Source organism: Dermacentor variabilis, chromosome 3 (assembly GCF_050947875.1).
Source record: "Dermacentor variabilis isolate Ectoservices chromosome 3, ASM5094787v1, whole genome shotgun sequence".
Lineage (NCBI taxonomy): Eukaryota > Metazoa > Arthropoda > Arachnida > Ixodida > Ixodidae > Dermacentor > Dermacentor variabilis.
This window is the reverse complement of record NC_134570.1, coordinates 116,295,511-116,318,698: the sequence shown is the minus strand read 5'-3', so window position 1 is coordinate 116,318,698 and position 23,188 is coordinate 116,295,511. Positions and strand designations below refer to the sequence as shown.

General features: G+C 46.0%; 1 protein-coding gene across 1 annotated transcript; it reads right to left on the bottom strand.

The window, feature by feature from the left end:
- Positions 1 to 14,052: 14,052 nt before the first annotated feature.
- LOC142576204 (uncharacterized) lies at positions 14,053 to 21,807 on the bottom strand. The gene is made up of 6 exons (XM_075686222.1): positions 21,641 to 21,807; positions 17,262 to 17,365; positions 15,771 to 15,833; positions 14,780 to 14,842; positions 14,594 to 14,647; positions 14,053 to 14,251 (listed from the first exon to the last, which is right to left on the bottom strand). The coding sequence occupies exons 1-6, from the start codon at positions 21,726 to 21,728 to the stop codon at positions 14,162 to 14,164; spliced, it is 462 nt and encodes a 153-aa protein (XP_075542337.1). The 5' UTR covers positions 21,729 to 21,807; the 3' UTR covers positions 14,053 to 14,161.
- Between the last annotated feature and the right edge of the window lie 1,381 nt (positions 21,808 to 23,188).

The window sequence follows — 23,188 nt, the reverse complement described above, 5'->3', positions numbered from 1 at the left end:
TTTTGACCAATTGCATATCAAGCGAGCAGGACACAAGCACTGTATGCTTCGCTTGCTGGTCTATTACGATCACCATATTATTTAGTTTTCAGTGACTTTATCCGCCAAGCATCTCGCTGACGGTTCGTTTTTGGCTACGCCTGAAAACTCACACTCCGCTTGGTTGAATACGTCCGGCACTGCTACACCGAGATGTAAACCATGCAGTAAGGTTGGGCAACTAAACTGCTGCCTTGGGGGTGAAACGCATTGTTTACAACCCTATAGTGAACCTTTTTATCGCCCAGCCAGCGAGCTGCTTCGGCTGCTACAGAGGGGCAAACGCGAGTCACGTGGTGTCCCTTGCTATGTCACAGCAACGGCAGCACCCGTCTCTCCAGTAGTGGCCCTCGAGGCCAATACCAATCGCAAATCATCGTTTGCTGTTCAACATAGAGCTGCTGCTACGACTCAAGTTGAAAAAAAAGATGGAAGCTCTAAATGCGTTGTCGAACAAGGAATGTCAGTTTAAAGGGCCCCTCACCAGGCCCCGTAACAAATTTGGATTATACGCTGTAAGTTGTTACGTGTCCTTAGGGGGCGTTTTGCCGCAAAAATTTTCAAATCAGCTCACTAATAGCCGAGCTAGAAATATTTCAGTGCCGCGAACTCGTGATTTCCGCAGGCGAGCTTTAGTGCCACGCGAGACACTCTCTCCACTTATCCTGTCTAGCCTCCGCAAGCGAAATTCCTCCCCTGCGTTTTCCCATACGGAACTTCGAGGATCGTGTGACGCAAACCTTACGGGCCCCGCTTTCATTTTTTCTCCTCGCTTCTTTTGCGGCGCGGCGCCCTTCCGCTGACAGCATCGCGAGCGAGCTGTCGCGAGTATCGTTTCCAGAGCTCACGATTTTGCGCGCTGTGCACGAGGTCAGCTGAGTAGCGGTATAAGGCAGTGCTACACGAATACTGAGGCAGACACAAGCGGATCACAGAGCATGATCCCGCGTTGTAAAACGGTAGAAAATGACATACTTTCGGTTACTGCACCCGCGACTGCATGACAGTGGAGAGAAACAGACGAAACGGTACTACATCTCTCTTGCCGCGGTGCGAAGTAAAGCAAAAACGTGCAGACATTCGGTTTGTGCGGTTCATTATTTCTCTACGCTTTATATGGTCTATTCGAGTAACATACTACACAAATAGCAGATGTCACCTAGAATAACTGTCGAAGTCACGCGTCACCGCGAGCGACGTCACAGCAAACACGTGTACGTAGGCACACCAGCACGTGTACGTCACCCCAGGGCTTGGAGCGCGGCAGCCGCGAGGAGAAGGGAAAACGGCATTCGGTTTCAAATTTCAAATCTTTCCTCAGCGCGTGGCGATGTAATACTTTGCAGACACGATCGTTATCGCTCGTTGTATGCTCTGAGCTTGTCAGCTCGAAATGGCCAGACCTGGTGAGGGGCCCTTTGGCAACTCATCGACAAGAGAGCTCGTCCTCGTCGGGGCAGCAACTGGTAAGCATGACTGCGTTACACGTACTCTTCGTAGAGCGAAAGGCGCTCATTATATCGTGCGCGTAGGCGGAGCGCGGCCCGTAGACGAGCACGTGCTCTTGTTCGATGAAGGCCTCGTCGAGAGCCGGCTCCGCGTCGTAGAGCACCGCGTCGGCGGAGCGCCTCAGGGTTCCCGGCGCGGGCCTCTCGTGGTTCCACAGAACGCCGAAGCACAGCACCACGATGAACATCTCGGCCGCCGTGCTGACGTAGTGATGCCGGAACGGCTGCACCCACAGGTTCTTCCACAGCACGACGGCCAACGCTTGCAGCTGCTGCATGACTGTGCGCCTCTACCGGAACCTCTGGTTTAGCGGGCGAAGTCCTCGGACGTCAGCCTGGATGCCCACATCATTTATTTGCACATATGGAAACTTAGGAACACACAAAGAGAAATATTTATATTACGAATTATTTATTTTTTAATCTGATTTGTTTATGTTTTCTTGCCGTGTTTGTGTTGAACTTTCAGGTTTTTGTAGTATGTTTATTGTATTTGTAATTTATTTGCTTTGTATTGGTTTCGTTTGCTTCAATATTCTAAGCCGCAATTTCAAAGCTGCTGCAGGAGTCATTGCTACAAGATTTCAATCTTTCATGTTCTTGTTTTCTTTTTCTACGGGAAGAACAGACCTCATTCAGGTTGTGTGCCGCCTCCTGCACCCTTTCCTTAGTCTGTAAATTGCAAGCGTAAGTAAAAATGTACCTACTTTCACGTTGCTCCTGAATTACTAGTATTGCTACAGCTGGCGAAAGAAATACAACTCTATACGACCTTAAGAAAACAAATTGCTATGCGTTCACCTACCGAGCAAAAAAAAAGACCACCCATTGCAAGGTGTTGTCGTGGGGAAAGAAGCTCAACAATCGGCCCTGCTTTTGTCATCGTGCCTTGCATTTCCCGCGCCCGCCCGCTATGCGCAGTAATTAAGAGCGCAGATGCGATTTTAAGCGTTTAGAGCGCGACACGTGTTTTAACGCTTGCGTTCAGCGCACAACGACGAGGACCCGACATCCACAGCTCTCGCTCGTCAAGATTACAATGTCCAAGGACCAGCTGTAAAGTCACTGCCTCGCGGTGATTGAAGTTGCTTAAGTTGCGCAATAACAATATAATGTTTTCTTGTGCCGTTGGTGTGCATAAGACGTTGTGACGCTTTCTATCTCGTTCTCTCTTTTTTTTTTATTTGGAGCTGAAACAGACTCTTTTATACGAAGTCGTTTTTGCTTTACGTAGCAGTTATTAGTGCCATCAACCTATGGTGGTTGCCTTTGTTGGTTCCGTCAATCCATGTAAGCGCAGCCGATTAGGTTGCGGTGCTGACGCAATTCAAGGAACAAGAAAGACGAAGGGAGGAAAGTACATGATGAAGCCCGGACTATCCAAGTGCTCATCCCCGACTAGCGAATGTTTTGTGCACCCCACTGTGCACAAAAAGCGAAAGCAAAAGGTGCACAGGAAAACAATCAAAATACAGGCCAGAACCCTGAGCAGCTCTTGCAATTATTATATCAGCCTTGTTTATTTTTCAGGTACAGCAGCCCTATTTAGAGCTAAGCCAGGACGGTATATGATAGAAATATATGCAGCACATAAACATCATCAAAAACAAAGAGAAATGATCATACAGAAATGTTAAAGAAAAGAAGCGGGGGCGGATTCCACAAAGGTATTTGTTCGTATGTTTACTTGGGTCATCAGCTCACCACCTTCGACATTAATATGTCCAGCAACAAGATTGACTCAGAAATGCTCTCACAATCTAGTCTTGCGTAAGAACTGTTTGTAAATTCGCGTTCAAATCAATAACGTTCAACTTCAAGCAATAAATTATCCAACGGCAGAGGAAAAATGGTCCCAAGCAGCAAGCTTCATTATTCAACAGTTAGGGGGGGAAAACGTGTTTAACCGAATCCCTTGGTGGCCTACAGGGTGCGATAGGTCAAACATGGTACCTCGTGAGTGAGGAACGCTCCGTGAAATTATTCAGGGGACTCTCTTCATCTGTGCAACGGCTTCAGTTACTCTGTGTCGCTATGGGTGCGGAATACACTTCCAGTCATAAATAAAGTATAGATAAAACACATTGGCTTTCTCTGGATTATTTCTATTGTCTTAACATATGGGACCTCGTCAGACGCATAGGGAGAACATTGTCAGCAAAGTAGAGGTGGAAGAAGTGTGTGCTTGGTTAAAATACTGTGGTTATTTAATTACAGTCAGTTTGTCCGTCATCAGTGGCGTTTGCATAAATGTGACAACTGGCACGTATCATAGCAATTTTTGAGCGCCGAATCCGCTTAAGCGGTGGTAATGCGCTGTGAAGACGTACGTCTGTGACTCTGGGCAACGGTAATGCGCATTTAAATGCCGTATGCGTGGAAGAATATTTCTGACTATTTTCAGTGTGCATATGGCACTAAGTAGTGACAGCTTCCCTGCTAATCTAGTTTGACTCAGAAACCGAATATTTCTAAATTAATTTGAGTTTCAACAGTGCATTTTGCATGTTTTTTTTGCAACAACCTGCAGCCAGGTTCATTTCCACTGCAGCTTTGAACATCCGCCAGAAAGTTTATTTCTGTGCATTTAAAAGAAAATTCCCATAAGAAGCGAAAAGCCAGCCAGTATTACACGAACACAGCGTGCAGCAGACCAGGGTGGCATAATGTAAAAACATGCCGCGTTGGCTTAGTGCCTATGGTGCTGCGCTGCTAAGCACGAGGTCCCGGGATCGAATCGCGGCCGCGGCGGCTGCATTTTGATGGGGGCGAGATAAAAAAAGAAAAAAAAGAAAAAGAAGGAAAAAGTGCCCGTGTCCCATGCACTGGGGGCCCCAAGATCCTCAGGCGATCGAAATTTCCGGAGTCCCCCCCCCCCCTCCCCCCCCCCTATACCGCGTGCCTTATAACCATATCGCGGCTTTGGCACGTAAAACCCGAGAGCTTAATTATACTGTAAAAATTCTTTTCGCTCAATTGTATTACTTATAGCCACCGCTCACAGCGACTGATGCTGGCGATAACTTGGGCGGAGGGCCGTTGAGACGGTGCAGGAAACGGTAAAAGTAACAGCATTAAAATAACTTATGAGGTTTTACGTGCCAGAACCACTTTCTGATTATGAGGCACGCCGTAGTGCGGGACTCCGGAAATTTCGACCACCTGGGGTTGTTTAATGTGCACCTAAATCCAAGTACACGGGTGTTTTCTCATTTCGCCCCCCTCGTGCTTCGATCCCGCGACCTCGTGCTCAGCAGCCTAACACCATAGCCACTGGGCAGCCACGGCGGGTATAACAGCATTAGAATATGATCGTTAAATTACACCGTTTCAGGGATGGTGTGTATACAAGGAAATGCTTACACGTACAGCATTTCGTACGCGCAGCTGCCATACACTCGCGATGTCGGACGTATTGTTAGGGAAGGTGGTCGGCCAATAGCAAACAACACTTCCGAGCTAAAGGTTTTGTCTCATTCGCCACAAGAAGTGTTACCCTTCAAGAGCCGCATAAGTAGGAACGCCTGAGACAAGTGCGCGGCCGAGTATGTGAAGCGCCACTCACAGGCCCCACTTTTCAAATTACGAATCTGCTACCAGCCGTAGGCAGGAACTTCCAAATCGCGTATCTCTTAAACAGAAAACACACTGAGCAAGCTCAGTCGTCCGTATACGCAGATGCACATAATGAATACCTACGTGCTTGACGCGGTTGTCCCTGGAACGAGGCCTATGTGAACTAACCGAAGAGGGACGACTCTCAAACGGAGTTTTAGAAAAAGTAAAAACCGTTTCTGCGTGTACAGAATGGACACCAGAACGTCTGCGCAAACGGTTTCACTGAAAAATGAAAGCGTCCTCACGCGGAGAGCAAATAGGTCGAAACGGCTCACCTGGATCCTTCGATTTCGCTTCTTCCGTGTCGCTGCAAGTCTGGCACGCGCTGCTGTTATCGACGATGAGGCGCTCTTAAGAACATGGCTCGTACCCTCAATGGGCAATGGGCAAAAAAAAAAAAGAGAGTACAGTATTTGGAAAGTCAGACCCGGTGAGTGGATGATTGTATTTTAAGAACAAAAAGAAGTACATTCCTTGAACAATTCCCTATAGAAGGAATCTAGAAAGCGAATGGAGAGAAAGGCAAGAGAGAAGGCAGGAACGTTAACCAGAAAAGCGTCTGGTTGGCTACCCTACCTCGGGAGAAGGAAGTTAGGAAAATAATATTAGGAATTGAAAGGTACCGTATTTTCCCGATTGTAACGGGACCTTGTTGACAATTTTCGTTGTTTGAACTCGACTCTCGTGTTACGTTTGAATAACGACATAATTTACGATTTTTAAACAAGTATTCTAAATTCCGCGGTTTTGAACGTTACGTGGGCAACCTGTACCTTTACGTCTCGGTTCAACCCATAGACAAGTGGACCGAAGTCAAAACTCCTTTCTACAGGGGAGCTGTATATGGCTCAGATCCGGGGTTTGGTGGCGTTTGCGAGCATAAATTATCGTCATCAGCAATGGTTCGAGCGTCGTCGTCTTCTTCCACGAGTGCGCGAACACGCTCGTGCCACTGTTCACGCGTTCGTCGTCGTCTTCTTCCACTGCTGGCTGTGAAGAAACGTCAGTGTGCTAGAACACTAACCTTCCTGCTGAACTAGCAGGGGAAGGCAGAACACTGTTCTGCCTCCACCACCGAGTTGATTAAGCGAAACGGAGACGTTGCGTGCACATTGCTTCGTCGTTTTGCAGCCAAAAGCGCTCTGTGACTCTGGAGACACTGTAACCCTTCGGCCGCATCCAGCGCATGCAACGTCGACAGCAGGACAGCAAGACAACGGCGACGGCGAAGACGGTGTCAACGGCATGAAGCGTCCACGACCATTCGTAACGCCGCTGTCGCAAGAATAAGAAGGCATTATATGTTTGGTGGTTAGTTTTGCATTCGGTTACCCTGTGGCAGAGCTGCCAGCGACGCGGCATCGTGACCTGTGACGTCACGCTCCTGTTCCTATATATACCAGCGTTACACCGGCAATAAACGTTGTTCTTCACCGACAACCGGCTCGCTTACATGGTGGCAGTGGTCCCTAGTCGGCATGTCGACGCCAGCGTCTCTTCTTCCACCGCCGAAGCCCTTGGACACACCAGGCAACGCTTGGCTTGGATAGCAAACTTGGAACAGTGAGTTTACCTTGTTTGCTACTGCCCCTCAGCTGAGCAAGCAGAGCAAAGATGTGCACGCAGCCAGGTTGCTAGTAACGATTGGTGAGGAGGCTAGAAAGGCGCACAGCACATTGAAGTTCGAAACAGGTGAAGACAAAACGGGACGCCGACATCTTGTTACAGAAATTTGAAGATTTCTACAAGACCGAAACGAATCAAACCTTTCAGGAATTCCGTTTCGCATTAAGAAACCAAAAGGAAGGCGAGGGCTTCAGTGAATGGTTGGTAGAACCGCGTATACTAGCTAAAAACTGAATTTGGTGAGCTAGAAGATCGCATGCTGCGCAGCCGCATTATTCTGGGCATTCGAAAAAAGAATTTGCAGCAAAAATTGATCGCTGAAAACCCTTCGTATCACTGTCGATATCTGTCGCGCCCGTGAGCAAGGGAAAGAGCAGTTTCGTGAGATAAGCGAAGCAGCCGCAACCGCTCAGGAAACGAGAGTTCATGCAGTAGCAAGTAACAGAAACGTCTGCAGTAAATGCGGTTACCCGACACATCGCAGCGGAATATGCCCTGCGATTGGGAAGACTTGCAAAAAGTGCGGCAGGCGGTACCATTTTGCCCAAGTATGCAAGACGCCGCCGCCATCACGAGACGCGGTGCAGAGACGCAGAGACTTGCGTGAGCTGCGTCTAGAACCAGACGAGGACGATTTCTCGGAAACTTCACGAGACGTGGTTCAGAGACGCAGAGATTTGCGTGAGCTGCGTCTAGAAGCAGACGAGGACTATTTCTTGGAAACTTTAACGGTTCATACCACAACAACAGACAAATGGAATGCGGCGGTTCATATTGAAGGCACATCAATGAGGTGCAAATTAGACACGGGCGCAAACTGTTGCGTTATTTCGAAACTAGACTTTGAGATGTTACGAGATAAGCCAACAGAAACCTGCCGGTTCACGCTTACGGCATTTTTGGCCACAAAACTGTATCGCATGAAAAGGTACGGCTGTTACTTTCAGCGAACAACAAATCTCATGAAGAAACATTTTTCATTGTACAGCAGAACGTGCCGGTAAGCCTGAGTGAGTGTCTCAGCGGCAAAACGTTTGGGGTTCATCAGATGCTTGCAGAGCATTGAATACGAACATATTTACCCCCCAGCACAGCCTTTTGCAGAAGTCTTCAAAGGACTTGGTCAGCTAAGGGACTTCGAGTACAAAATGAAGCTCAAGCCCGGTGCCGCGGGTATCGTCGCGCCAGCTAGAAGAGTCGCTGTGGCCCTTCAAGACAAGGTGAAGGCCGAACTACAGCGCATGGAAGACCAAGGAGTAATAACAAAGGTAACCGAACCTACGGAATGGTCCAGTCCCATGATCACAGTAGTGAAAAAGGACAAAGTACACATTTGCCTGGATCTAGCAGAGCTAAACAAGTCACTGTTACGCGAGCACTATCCTATGCCAACAATAGAGGACATAGTTCCGCGACATTCCAAGGCTGTTTTTTTTTCCAACTTTAGATGCGGCATCTGGATTTTGGCAGATTAAACTACACGATTCAAGCTCAAAACTCTGCACTATGAGCACGCCGTATGGTCACTATCGGTTTCTTCGAATGCCGTTTGGCATCGCCTCGGCCCCAGAGATTTTCCAAGCAGCAATGCACCGCCTGTTGGAAGGGTTACCGTGTGTCGCGGTAGTCATGGACGACATACTGCTCTGGGGAAGGACTATAAGCACGATTACCGTTTGAAACTCTTCTTGAGACGCTGTAAAGAACACGATCTTAGATTGAATCTCAAGAAATGCGCATTCTTGCAGCCCGTGTGCGTTACCTCGGCCACCTATTCAGTGCAGAGAGCGTGCGAGTAGACCCGCAATGAGTGCAAGACATACTACAAATGGCGGTGCCCTAGAACAGTAAGGAGCTGCAAGTGTTTCTTGGTATGATTAATTTCGTACAGCGATTCATTCCAAGCATGTCTGACGTTACTGCCCCGCTGCGAACCTCACTACGCAAAGAAATTGCATGGGTATGGACCGAACAGTAGGAAAAAGGTTTCGAAAAGTTGCGGCAGTCCTTGGCGCAAGCACCTGTGCTATTTTACTTCGAACAAAAAAAGTGTTACTCTCTCAGTCGACGCGAGCCAACTCGGTGTTGGTGCGGTGCTTCTTCAAGAAGGCCGCCCTGTCGCTTTTTTGTCTCGATCACTCACGGACACATAACAGCGCTATGCGCAAATTGAAAAAGAAAAGCTCGCAATTGTGCACGGCTGCACGAAATTCCACGATTAAATTTACGCTCAGCCAGAAGTAACGGTTGAAACCGATCATCGCCCCTTAGTGTTTATTTTCAAGAAGCAGCTGCACCAGTGCCCCCTTCGTTTGCAACGCATGAGGCTTACCTTGCAGCGCTATCCCATCAATGTTATCTACAAATCGGGCAAGAAGCTACTTCTTGCGGATGCTTTGTCACGATTTTCGAGCAAAGTGTGCATGGCTGAAGAGACCGAACAGTTTTAAGTAAATGTGATCGATTTTGTTTCTGCTTCTAAAGCACGCATCGAAGACCTCCTTGCAGCAACCGATAGTGATCCAACCCTGCTCAAGCTACGAGGATATGCGGAAACAAGCTGGCCGGACAATAAACGTGATATCCCGGAAGCCGTGCGCCCCTACTGGTCATACCGGGAGGACATACACACCCAGGATGGCCTACAGTTCCACAGCAGTAAAATAATCGTACCACACTCGAAGAGAGCAGAAATATTGAGCCTCCTCCCCGCTGCACATTCGGGAGCAGATAAAATCAAAGAACGAGAGAGAAGCGTTATGTTCTGGCACAGCATGTCCGCGGATATTGAACAGTACCCGCCGTGGTTGCTCAGTGGCTATTGTGTTGGGCTGCTGAGCACGAGGTCGCGGGATCGAATCCCGGCCACGGCGGCCGCATTTCGATGGGGGCGAAATGCGAAAACACCCGTGTGCTTAGATTTAGGTGCACGTTAAAGAACCCCACGTGGTCAAAATTTCCGGAGTCCTCCACTACGGCGTGCCTCATAATCAGAAAGTGGTTTTGGCACGTAAAACCCCAAATATTATTATTATTATTATTATGATATTGAACAGTACTATAGAGATTGCAAGATCTGCCAAACGCATCAATCGCGGAGCCCGAAGATGCCGCTTTTGTGTCACGAAGTGCCTAGTTTACCATGGGAAACCGTAGGAATGGACTTGCTCTCTTACGGCGGCCGACAGTTCGCCATAATCGTGGACTTCTATTCCTTCTTTTTTGAGATACGTGAATTCCAAAACGTCGCTGCAAAACTACTGAGATCATGGTGTGCGGATATTTTTGCTCTTCATGGGCTTCCCTCAAAGCTGTGCAGTGATAACGGCCCACCGTTCCACAGCACGGAATTCAGAGTTTCTGAGCACATTAGGTATCGCACACGTAGCTTATAAGTACTTAGGTAATAACTTGTCCCCTAACCTTAATTGGTCCTCACACATCTGCAGCATTAGCAATGATGCCAATCGTGTGCTATGCTAACTGCGCCGTAATCTACGTCTTGTCCCCCCCTCAGTAAAACTACTCGCATAGTTAACCCTTGTTCGACCCATAGTGGAATGCGCATGCTCAGTGTGGGGCCCATACCTATCAAACCTGGAAAGAGCACTGGAATCCATACAGAACCGCGCAGCAAGGTTCATTCATTTTGACTACTCTTACCACAACAGCGTAACTAAACTTAAGTCTTCTCTGAACCTTCCAACCCTCGAGCACCGCCGCCAAACAGCAAGACTGTGTCTCTTTTACAAATTTGATCACTCACTGCTTCACCAGACTGACATCCCGCCTGCGCATCGCACTTCGTCCCGTCACAGCCATTTAAAGGCTGTTTATCTCCCTCCAGCTCGCACCACCGCTTACCTTAACTCTTTCTTCGTTCAAACAGCGAAAGACTGAAATAATCTACCTGCTGAAGCGGTGGACGACTCCAGTCCTTCATCAGTCAAGGCATTCATTGAAAATATGACCTAAATATGCCCACCCCTCATGTAAAACCCCAAATGGGGGTACTTGAGGTATAAATAAATGAATAAAGAATAAATAAATAAATAAATAAATAAATTATAAATAAATGAATAAATAAAATAAACAAATAAATATCCACGTTACAAATTTTCCGCGTCTAAGGCAGCGCTTTCAGGCGCATGACACGTTAGCCGCATCGCATGGCGACAATTTAATTACAAAAAGTGAGCACTCCCATTTTTTGTTCATAGCTGAAAATGAAGGTAGAAGTGAACAATGTTTATTGAACTCCCTGTCTGTCATTTGGTGTTCTTATTAATTTAAAATTATTCACCTGATCTCTGCATAACCAAGCAGCTTTAAAAACTGTAACCAGAGTTGCGGAGTTCGCGCTCCATTGTGGAGAGTGGAAATTCTAATTAATCTCACTCCCTTTAACTCATCAGACTTATGAGAGTTGGACCCTTCCCTATCCAGGAGTGGCTGAGCTGAGCCATTCTTTTCTTCCAATTCAACAACTGAAATGCTTTCTCTGTATTCCTTTACTGCATAATTTTTTGCGTGCCTGCTATGTAAAAACGTATTTCTTAACGGTTCACAACATTACAAATATTATATCACAGAATGTTTTTCGCACAAGGAACACGATTATAGCTTCTGCAGTCCGTTGTTGCCTTTATTTTCTCTGATATCTACTGCTTCAAAGCGGAGCTTTTCTTGCGAGGACTCTTGGACTTTGATGACCTGGGTCTGGGTGCTGCTGTCTTGGCGAATAGCTCACGCGAAAAAAAGAAAGCTCAATCACTGCCCAATGGTGGCATCGAACCTAAGTCCTCCAGCACAGTAGCCCAATCCTCTATCCATTTGGCCACAATCACTCTTTTTACATCGAAGCTGTTAGCATGTAGTCGGTCGGGATTTCTGTAGCGTGCTCACCCCAAAAAACCACAGCTGGAGAAGGTTGTCTTAGAGTTCCCGTGAAACACGATTGTGTTTTCTCGTACATTCGAATTACAATCCAAGGCTATCGTGTCTTTAGCCTGTGCGCAAGTCGTACTTTACGGATTTTCTGACAGATTGTGAAATTCGATTCTTTTAATAACGGACTTGCACCACGCAGAAGGCCTACAAGAATGCGGATGGACTTCAAACGGCCGCTGAATAGGGGCTTTGTCTTTCAGTTTCGGCGTAACCGAACACATTTTCTTTTATATTCTTGTTACAATCCGAAGCTATCACGCCTGCAGCTTGTGTGTAGGTCGTACTTTAAGCATATTTTGGCGAATTTTGATTTTAAACATTAATTTGGTTCAATAAGGCATTTGACTTGGCTGACAGCCTAGCAGAATAGGATGTAAGCTCTACTTTAGCGCATGTTCGTGCGTGCGTGATGCAGGTACTTTGTGGTCGTGGTGCGTGTGGTGACGTCCTCTAACGTCAGTTGGCTTGGTCGTGCTTGTCTAACGTCCACACAACTTCCACAGTGTGGAATGGAAGCGGATTTTTTTTATTAGCTGTACAGTTGTGGTGCAATGCATTCGCAATGACAATGATATTTCCATTAAATTGGCTTTGTTTAAAGGCACACACTCACATCAGTAAAGAAACGTACACTTCTATCATGCCAACGGTGACTAGCTATATTTGATTTGATCTCCGCGTGCGTCGCATTGCGGACCACGGGTTCTCGGGAGCACATGCGCATGCGCCAGTTTCCCAAGGACACAGTAATGAAATGGGAAAATATGAAACATTTGATTAACAGCTTCACACAAAGCATCGTTTCGCCTAGGTTCCAAAAATTCGCGTTAGATCTGCAAAATTTTTTGTAGGAAGAGCTTTGTTAATTTCTGTTTCACGACTGCGCCCATTTTATTCTAACTCCATTCCGGAATCTCGGGCTCCCATTGCATTGCCATCCCATCTGTCCGCCTGGTGACATCATTCCATTCCCATTCCATTCAGACTGCTTCAAAATGCGGAATTCCGGAATCAACTCCATTCCGGAGTTGCCACTCGGCAACTCTGATTATAACAAAGAAAGATGCCTTATGTGGCCCTCATATGAACAGGGCGGAATGTGCGGCTTTTATTGTGATAGCATTTATACCACACGAAAGGCATATTCGCGCCGTCACTATCATCGTGCTGTCTCGGTATCGACGACGCACACGTAGCTCCGAGCCTGGATGAAGATGACGACCATCATGATGATGACAATGAAAACAATATTTTTGTTGTCACTGGATGCAGCAGGTTTATTCATTGGCGTTACACTGGCCCAGATCCAGTGCACAATGCATATGTACCACCAGATTCTGCTAGTCTTCTGCTGATCTCGCTCGGGCGAGCCCGATGAGGACAAGCGGGATGCGCAGCTACGATTGAAATAGTTGTTTTAGGGGCGTCTGCATGGCGGAACATTCGCAGAAGAGGTGCGGGAAACTGGGCTACTTGTGGGTGGGTTAGTAGGGCTGCAGATGTGATGTGTTCGTGCAGGGGTTAAAAGACTGGCTTTCGTGCAGAATTTGAAAGCTTCGGCGCTCAAAATGGTGACGGTGGTGGCGCGAAACCTACGCGGGACCCTGGACTTCCTGGGACTTTGAACGCGGGACTCGGCACTCTGAATAAATTAAACGAATCGCAGATAAATAATGCCTGGACTTACGCACGATCGTCGAGAAACGCATCGGTGACAGAAAAATAAGAAAAATAAACGCGGATGAGGTCAACTAGGATCATGCATTTAGATAATGGATGGCGCAACGTACGTTTCCAGTAAATAAGAAAGCCGGTAGACTTTTTGCGCATGGTGTCCGAAATTGTTGCATTGATGTGAGAAAATCCAATAGTAAGCTTTGTCATCGTCGTGCCATTTCAAAGTGCTACCCCAGTGCAAAACGAAATGTCGTATGAAGTTTTGTTCGCTTTTATAACGCGCAGCTTTCGCTGCACAAAGAATTTTTTACCGTAGCAACATAAGTTTCTGTGGTGTGATCCAAGAAACTGCTCCAGAGAGAAACTGACACTGCTGCAACAACTGCAATTTGTGTGGTGACGGCAAGTAACTTTCGCGTCAGGAATAGGTATTGGGCTTGAAGTAGAAGTTCGTGTCTTTTCTTGAATATTCTCTCTTCTGCCTTTCTTGCCTCGACTGGTACCCAGTGAACATACGGCGTCAGCAGTACATGCAAAGCTGTAAAAGAATAGTTACCGAAAAGTACTTTGTTTTAATTGCAGAGGGGATTTTAGGTTTGTCTTTTTTTACTACCCTGCAGTGAGATCACTGAAATGATTAGAACTATTGAATGTTTATTTGGGTCTGAAAGCTGAAGTTTCCTTTCATTGTATGCTATTCTTGCACGCTGTGCCTTTAGGTTTAACACATTGATTGAAGTTCTTCACTCATGTGCACCCATGATCTTGAGGATCCAGTAGGCAGTTGCTATACCCATCTCTTTGGTCAAAGGAATATGGTCCATAATGCAGGTCTGCAAAAGTATTCCGTATTTCTGTTAGACATAAACACAAGATTCAAGAACACAGTTTGATAATTGCACTGTGGCCAGTTCTAGCCAATAAAGGAAAATAATAATACAAAGAGTAATCTTTCATTTCTTCATTCCTGAGAAATCCAAGTGTTCTTCGCCTTTATTGGGAAGTTATCTAGTTGCCAGAATGATGAAAACAGGTTTGAAGCGGTTACCTGATTAGTATGAATCGACGCTGTATGAACACCAATATTGAATGGTGGCCTCCTTAAAAAAACAACTCTTTGTTTGCAGGAAGTGCAGCATGTTCTGTGCTAATAGCAAAAAGACACTAAAGCTTACTCCGATCTCCGTCGCGACAACTTCTGGATCATGCTTGAATTCCGATTGCTTTTTCTGTGGAAAAGAAAAGGAAATGTGATCCAAAGAAGCATACTTTAACGAGGAAAATGCCTGAATGTTGTGTTTTTATTTCGCATTCTATCTAAGGAATGAAAAAAGATATGCCCTTTGCAGCAGCAAACTTACGAAGAAATTTACGAGATGTGGGTGACCGCAAGAAATCAGGAGCTTTCGGTATTCGTCCGGCTTCTACACGTACCAAATATAAAAGAAGTGAAAATGCCAAGTTATTCAACGCGCCATTTCAAGCAATATTTATTTATACAGTAAACGATTCTCAGACTAAGTATTTCAAACTATGCGCTCAGTATCATAATAAGAGGATAGATGAAAACTGTCAGCTAGAAAGTACGCAGCCTTCCAGACAGGAAGGTTGCAATTAAAATATAAATTGATAGCATGGTTCTAAAACATCTCATGAGGCATCTAAACGCATGGTACTGATGACTACAGCGTTCTACTTGAATTTATACGTAAGGGCCTAAAAATATAGGCGTGCCGGTCACATTTCACGTCATATAAACCGAACACTGCATAATAAAACGTTTCGAATGTTGAAAGTTTGGACAGAAGACGTAGACATAAAGTTAAGCGGGAACGTGTTCAGCTTATTCCGTTTCAAGATAGCTATTTCGATATATTACTCTCCAACTATAGGGAAACACATGACTCCAATTCCGTGCGTGAAAAATTTCCTGTGGAATGCGGGACCACAATAGCGCAAATGACCAATTAGTTCTGCGGAATCACGCAAGGGGGGCGGGACAGAATAATGGAAGGCAAATACTGCAATCTACCGGACTGTTACACGGAGCTACCAAACAAAGGCATACTGGTTTCTCAAAAAGAACGCTTCGAAGTTGAGAAAAACTTGGTCTGGTCTGCGATTCAAACCCGGGATAAACGCCTTTCCGGGGCCGTCACTTTCCCATCTAGGCTAAGCAGGAGCCTAGCAGATCACAGCGCGATGGCGAATTAATCGACAACTCGAAGCACAGGAACGCTCAGCATGGAAAATCACTTATCTGGAATCCCGCGAGGTGGATGTTGTATCACGATGTTATTCCCAGGTTTCTTTATTTTCACTTCAGTTTTTTTATCAAAGGTCCATACTTACGCTAGCCATAGCTTCGTGCTTGTCATGACAGCCAGCGTAGTCAACACATAGGGTCTTCATGGCCTAGGAGAAAACAATACGCTGATAAATTTGGTAGCATTCATCGCATGGTGTTATGTTTCGCGTAGTGTGCTCCGGGAAAGAAAAAAAACGCTCATTGCTAAGATGCAGAGAGCTAGCGCCCGCGTTAGCTCGGCGGCAGCCCGGGCCGAGTGTAAAACGTGTGCTGATTTGACCGTACGCTTATTCCAAACGTGAATTTGCTCTTGAGCACGAGATGGTGGGTTCAATTTCGGGTCTCAGCAGCCGCATATCGATGCGAAAGGAATGCAAAACACGCTCGTGTTTCGTGAATCAGGTGAACCTTCTGGAATTACAGGCGGTCAAAATTAATCCGGAGCCTCCCATTACGGGGTCTCTCAACATCTGCGTGTTCGTTTTGGGACGTTAAACCTCACAACATAAAAACAGTGTGAATTGGCTGATATTACTAGAAATAGTGATCGACATTTGGTGACAATGAATAGCAGTGGAAAGCCGTCTAAAAGACTTTGAGAAAGCCTTCTGCAGCAGACACGGCAGAAGATGGATGTAAGCTGTTCTAGAGTGTTGCCCATGTATATATTTCCCCATTTTGTATAACGGCGGTTTGAACAGGGAATGTTTAACCCATACGTAACATTTGAATAAAGCGGTTTCGCCGCCCTCTCACCAAATCATCTATTTCGCCCTATATGTGAGTTTTATTCCCGGCTCATCATTGCGGGCGTACTCAGTCGTAGCGTTCAAGTGTACGCCAAACAATGTCACCACGGCAGCGTCAACTATGCAAGCACATTTACAGTGTGTCATTGCCGTGGTATTTCACTAGTCACTGGTTTTGACAAGTAATACCTCATAATTTTTATTCAGTAGTTACGCTGTCATGACATCGAACGAGAGGTCAATGTTTTAATTCGCTAGTAGAACTGCTACATTCCCGAAGGGTCAGTGTAGTTAAATATCCCGAATTTAACATCAGGTGGTCAAAAGTAACCCACATACCCACACGTTCGGTACCTCACTAAGGACTCAGGAGCCCTTGACTCAGGGCCCCTCCGGCTGGGACAAGATTAATCTCAATCGCCCAAATGAAGCTTATTCCTCCTACCACTGTTTATAGGCGACAGTTCAGGCGGTGGACCCAGGTAGATGGAATCGTTCGAAACTAGTTTCGGTATTGGGAATGCGAAACTTTGTTTTTCTAGTTAAAGTAAATCTGGCCGTCGCGCTGCACATCTTTATCTATGCACTTAGTACGTCGTAACGCTATCGTGCGGACAAAATTTCGCGCATCACTAAATGTCGACTTATGTCCTGTACGGTCCTTTAGGAGTTCCATAGTCTCATAGGTCAGACTTTACAAAGCTGAACTCTCGAGGGGGCTGCGCTACGTTGCTTCGGGAAGTCCTTTGTTGTGAAAGATTATTGCTGCGGCGCGGCCATACTCACATCGGCAATCATGCTGAGGGGCATCGGGTGCTTGTCCAGCAGATGAACGCACTGTTTCATTAGTTCCGCAGCAATCTGGCCAGCCTTCTTCATCACTTCTTCACCTGAAAATTATGAGGCTGACGATGAAATCTGTCACTGTATACCTACCTGCTACTAAGGTGAGAAATTCAATAGGAACTGACTTCTGTTATTTCTTTCTCTCCCAAACGGGAGGAAATCATTGGTAGCTGCTGAAATATTTATAACGCTTGTATACCAGCATCAGTACCGCAGTAATTCTTCGAATGTAAAAACTACAACTATTATTTACCGCATCCTCAAAGAAATAAGTTGCGCTTCAACAATCTACGCAGTGCGAGATGTTGTTCCTTTATTATTCCAATTAGAATTGGCGCTTTCAACAAATGTAACATAAAACATTTTCCTAGCCATTCCTTCTTTCGCATCTTTATTACTAGGATCTTTAGAACATTTAAGAAAGTGTGTGGCTATAGGATGCCTGCTTAATTATTGCGGCGGTCAAGGGCAATATGTTCGGAGCGGTGCATCAGTCTATTGCAGCCGTCTAATTGGCTCGAGGAGGCACAGGACGGTGTTAGCCACAGGCTGTTGAAGCGTTCTGATTGCTTCGCCCGATCGTCTGCTTTCAGTGTGCGTGCGTTTAAAGTTTCCGCAACGGTAAATATGGCCATAATATGGTCGTCGGGCACTTCGCACTACCAAGAAATACCAACAAGGCCGGCGAGAGTGACACAAACCAGACAAATGAAGAAGCTAAGGTGCTTCCCCTCCACCGAGTCTACCACGGCCCATTGAGCAGTCCCGGTGCATCGGGCGGTTGGGTATAGTAACCTCGACATAAAAATTGTTACAGCGCAAACACATGCAACCACAAAGTATGAAGGACGGGACACAGCGCTTGTTTCCCGTCCTTCATATTTTGTGGTTGCGTGTGTTTGCGCTGTAACAATTTTTATGTCAAGTATGCACCAACTCGCCCAGAAAGAAGTTTTAATGGATATAGTAACCACCTACTAAACAAATTTCAATCACTAAGACGCTCAAGGAGAAGGCAAGGCGCCTCTCTGCTCGATCTTCACAGTTCCCGCGGGACGGCTAAGTCACTGACGTTAAACCTTAAAGCCCCTACAAGTTCCAAACCTCGAAGTAGAGTATCGCTTCTTGCGCCTTAGGCTAGTAGTTAGGCGAGTTGCCATAAAACTAGTGTTAAAATTATAGATAATTGGGAACACTTCATCCGCATTCTAACAGCTGTTTGAGATGAAATTTCTGCGTTTATAAGACCAATCGTTTTGATATATCTTGTAGCTTGAGGCACTGCCTCAAATTTTCGGAAGGGCAGAAAAGCGCCGCTCCTGCAAATGATGTAGACGCTGCGCTTACGTGACCGTTCTGGTGCTTCGCGAGGTATAGTTTTGTTTTAAAAATATTTCTGCGTCCACTCCTAGGCACATACGTAGACGGGGCAGACGGTTTAAAAGTAGCCCGGATTGTTCTTGCGTCTGTACAATGTTCGCGTGCACGCATTTGATGGTAGTGAGAGCGAGGGGATAAAACTCACTGCACATTCTTTTTTTTTTTTGCGAACAGAAAGTAGTTTGCTCGTTGCGATAGCTCGATAGTTTATACTAGCCCCTACCATTGCTTCGCTTTCTAAGCTGCCTGCCCTTCAAGACATTCGCACCTGTGCACGTAGCTAAACCTGATGTTGCGAGAGCATGAATCACTTGCGTGTGTTGGTTCTAACGGCATATCATGAGAAGTCAACAAACAAAGAAACCAAGGAAAACACAGGGGAATTACGTGTACTTAGTGATGGAATTAAAGAAGTGATAAATTAATGGCATTGGAAGTGGATGAAAAAACAACTTTCCGTAGGTGGGGAACAATCCCACGTTTTCGCATTACGCGTGCTATGTTATAAGTACAAGTAATTTCCTCTGTGTTTTACTTGATGTCCTTGCTTGTTAGCATCTCATGATATGAATGATAAAAATCGGCCCCCTCGGTTGATCCGCTTTCTTCTGGTTCTAAGGCCATGTAGCTTCAAGTGTAGAACGTAAAAAGGGAAATTTGAGAAAAGGTGGCCCAATGCTATACTAAATAGCTGGACAGTTAGAAGCCAGACGCTTCAAGCCAAATTCTCTTCTTTTCAATAACGTTCTCTTCCTTTGTTTATCTGATCACTGAAATAGCTGAGAAGTGTGTAGAGTCACAGATGGCACTTCCCTCCGTGTTCACTGAAGGCACAGATGACGGTTGAGAATATGCGAGATGAAGAGGCTGCAAGAGCGAGTACAAAATTACTTCTTAAAGCTCAGCTTTCTTCGCCTCTTCTGCCGCCTTTCCGGGACCTGCTGCTGCTGCTGCTGCTCCTGTGGTCTCGCTTGCGTGCGCCGCCTGGTTTCTTGCAACGCCAACAGATGGCTCTCGCCTCCTAGCATGCCCGACGGCGCCGCCGCGGCAGCGTTTCACAGTTTGTGCGTATGGCACCTGCTGAGCTTGCTTTCCTATGCGACAAAAATGCAGGTGCTGCGCTGTGGAGGTCGCGTGCTGCGCTTTGATATCGTAAACGTTACAGTCATCCATAGCCTGAAGAGAGCGCTTAGAGCTGGCATCTCAACAGCGTGCTGGCAACGCATGCAGAAGCAGCACGTAAAGCTCGCCAGCAATACCGCTCCAAAGGGTGCACTCAGCGTCGAGGACACGCAGGCCCGAGAGGAGCGCCGCGCGAATCATGAGCGTGTTCGCTACGCAGCGAAACGTGGTGCAGACAGCGAATGTATGCATAAATTATAACATTAATTTAATTACGTACAGATCCATAAGCCAAATAATGTTAAGCACTTGTTGCCACGGTAATTAAAGCCAACAGTATACAAACCAACGCTTACATCGGTTGCGACAATGCTTGGGATCCACCAATTTTTTTATATAATGGAGCGGAAGAAAAGTTTTATTGTAGCGAGGGTAAGTGACATGGAAATGAATGGTTCAGATTGGAATTCTGTTTCTATTCCTTACAAATCACACTGGAATATAAGTCTTTGAGACAAATCCACTACAACAGTCTTTTTTTTTTTTTTGCTACATGGCACCCGTGCTGAGCAAGGTCTTGTAATCTGCTCGCGCACTGTAGTTTGTATCAGTCGACTCATTTTCTTTTGCGGAACTAGGCGAATCGCGAACGCACGTTTGAATTTTGAAATGCTATCTTGAGAACATCTCTGCTGAGGCGTCTGCTGGTAGTAGAAATAGAGAACGTGGATAACAGGTACGCCTTTGTGACAGCTAATTGAAACTTTACAGCTCAACAATAAAGATTCCGGAGCATTCTTGCACTCGCTGTGCTGGAGAATTGTGCTTTGGTTCCATGGCCCAAAAAGACAACACATTTCAACTCTTTAGCTTGCAGGAAATTCCGGCTTTGAGGCTACTCAGCAGAAGTAATTGGCCGCTGTTACGTGATTAAGTTGCCTGATAACCTACTTGGCGCACTTTGACAAAGGTCGGAGTGTGCGTGTGTGCGTGTCTCTGTGTTCCTATGGAGAAACGTAGTAGAAACGTTGCTTTGGCGTTCACTCTATCCTAATCGTCGTAATGACACACATGGGCGTCTATATAATTGGTAGTACTGTACGCGTTAGGAGCAAGAGCTTTCTTGTTAAAGTCTCCTATTGTAGTTAATCGCAAACCGTTCTAGTATGCAAATTCTAGGCACCCTAGCAGTTACGTAGAAGCTTTGCATGACACTCAAAATGGCATGATCGTCTCGAGGAAGAAAGCAGTGCTTTGTCCTGTTTAGGTTGTGCCGGTGCTTAAGGCTCGCTAGTTACGTTGCTTTCTATGATTCGGTTGGACGATGAAGCAATGTGGGTGCGGTGAGATTTAAAACAGCCTTCTCATTTGAATAAGCACTACCATAGCAAACTTCAGTTGCTAGGAATTTTTTTTTGTCGCCCGGCAAGTCATGAGGATTGCGCGTTTTAAGCTTATTTGCAGTGACAACGACACTGCCACTACGATGCCCATGCCTCATGTGCACCTGGAAAGATAATTGAAACCAATGCCTATCGAAATCAGCATGTGTTCCTTGCTCTAAGTACACATTTCTTGAAGCTAAACGGCCACTGGTTTTAATTTCAGCCTAAAGGGCACGTCTGACAATTGGAATAGGTATAGAAGGTTGATGTCAAAGTACTCCAGAAATTCAGTCATATTATTCACCTGTTTTTGCGTAGCTTTAAGATACTTTACTCGTACGTATCTTTTGAAATGCAACGGAGATTTACTGACAGAGAATCAGTTTGGAAAAAAGAATCTGCATTTTCGGACAATAGAAAAGGAAACGTTACCTGGTGGCTTAAGGCATTCTTGACCATAGCATACCCCTGCGAGTCCCACGAGCAGCAAACTGACGAGGGCTGGCATGGGTGTGGCCATGGTTACCGATGACTCTTATGCGTTCAAAACTTGACTTCTTATACACTTGTGTCCCGTAGAATGAAGCCGACAGGAGTCTAGCGACGCTCTTTATCAGCAAAATTTCTGCGCACTGGACTCGCACGTCGTCACGAGGGACCAGCACGCTCATTATTCTCTGCAGAGTAAAGACATCTACCACCGAAAACAAAGAAAACGAGGAAGGTCGTAGAGGGGGAGCTAACGAAAAACAGCGCGGGGTCTTGGCTGCCTGTGAAAATATGTGGACCGAGCAGCGCGTCGGCTTCTACGAAGACAGATGTGCTTGCGCGTGACAATCCATGGCCGGCCCAAGGGGTCATTTTCTAGCAGCTACATCAATATATCAACGCAGCCGACGCCGTGTAGCGTTTCCAGGGAATCATCAAGCCCCAGTCCTGTCAAAGCTTCGATCGGCCCAGTCTGTCTAGCTTGAGGAGTCTATTCTCGCACTTTTTTTGCATTGGTCTGCATGACGAGGACGTGAAATAGGTAAAAATAAAGCTTATGTTTTCTCTTCGGCAGCGTTTCGAAACGATGACATTTTAGCCGAAACAATTTTTCGTATAAGATTCAAGGAATACGACAGGTTTATTAAGATTCTGCTTGATGTGCGCTGTTATTCCCGTTTTACCGGTGCAAGTAAAGTAACAGTAGAACATGTCAGTAGGAGTCTATATCGCCTAAACTTCATACACAGTCAAGCGCAGTCATGCGAGCAACGAGTGTTGCACTAAAGATGGTGTAATGAAGTGGTGAGCTGGAGTTATCGCTAAGCGCTGCGGTTCTGTACACAAAATTTTAAAGCACGAACAAAATTTCTTGAAAATTTCTTACCTTTTAACGCTGGAAAGAGAACACTTGACGAGACTTCCTTTGCAAAATATTTAGTAATCGCAGCAAGTTTTCTCATACCTGTATGGCCAGGAGTTTATGCAAGCAAAATCTCGTTAGGAAAGCTCGGGAAGGCAGAATTCACAAGTATGAGCTGTCAGAAAACAGACCAGAGAAACGTAAAGTACGGCCTCATTGCTTGTCGTATTCGCCTTCGTGAAAAATGCACAAAAAGTACAGCTAGGTTTCTAGGCTGACTTCTCTATCAAAGAAAACAGGTGGCTTCCGTATTTGAATATTGCCGCTCCCCTTTTCTTCGCCCGAAATCTGTACTGGTGTGATTTGCCCCGCGCCAAGCAGACTAGTGCGTGGTGTTATTTCGGTCAGGCATGCAGATTATTCCGCACATATGCTCGCCCTCGAAAGCCATCACTGATAAATGCTCAAGAACCTGGCAGACCGTGGGTGCGTGGAACGTTTCTCTTTGGCATGTGGGCCAAGGAGAAGGTTAACAAAATTTCACTATGTTCCTCGCACATCTAATAAGCACGTATTTGCACCTTGCCCGCTAATCATCAGGTAAGATCAATCGAAGGATCGAAATTAGA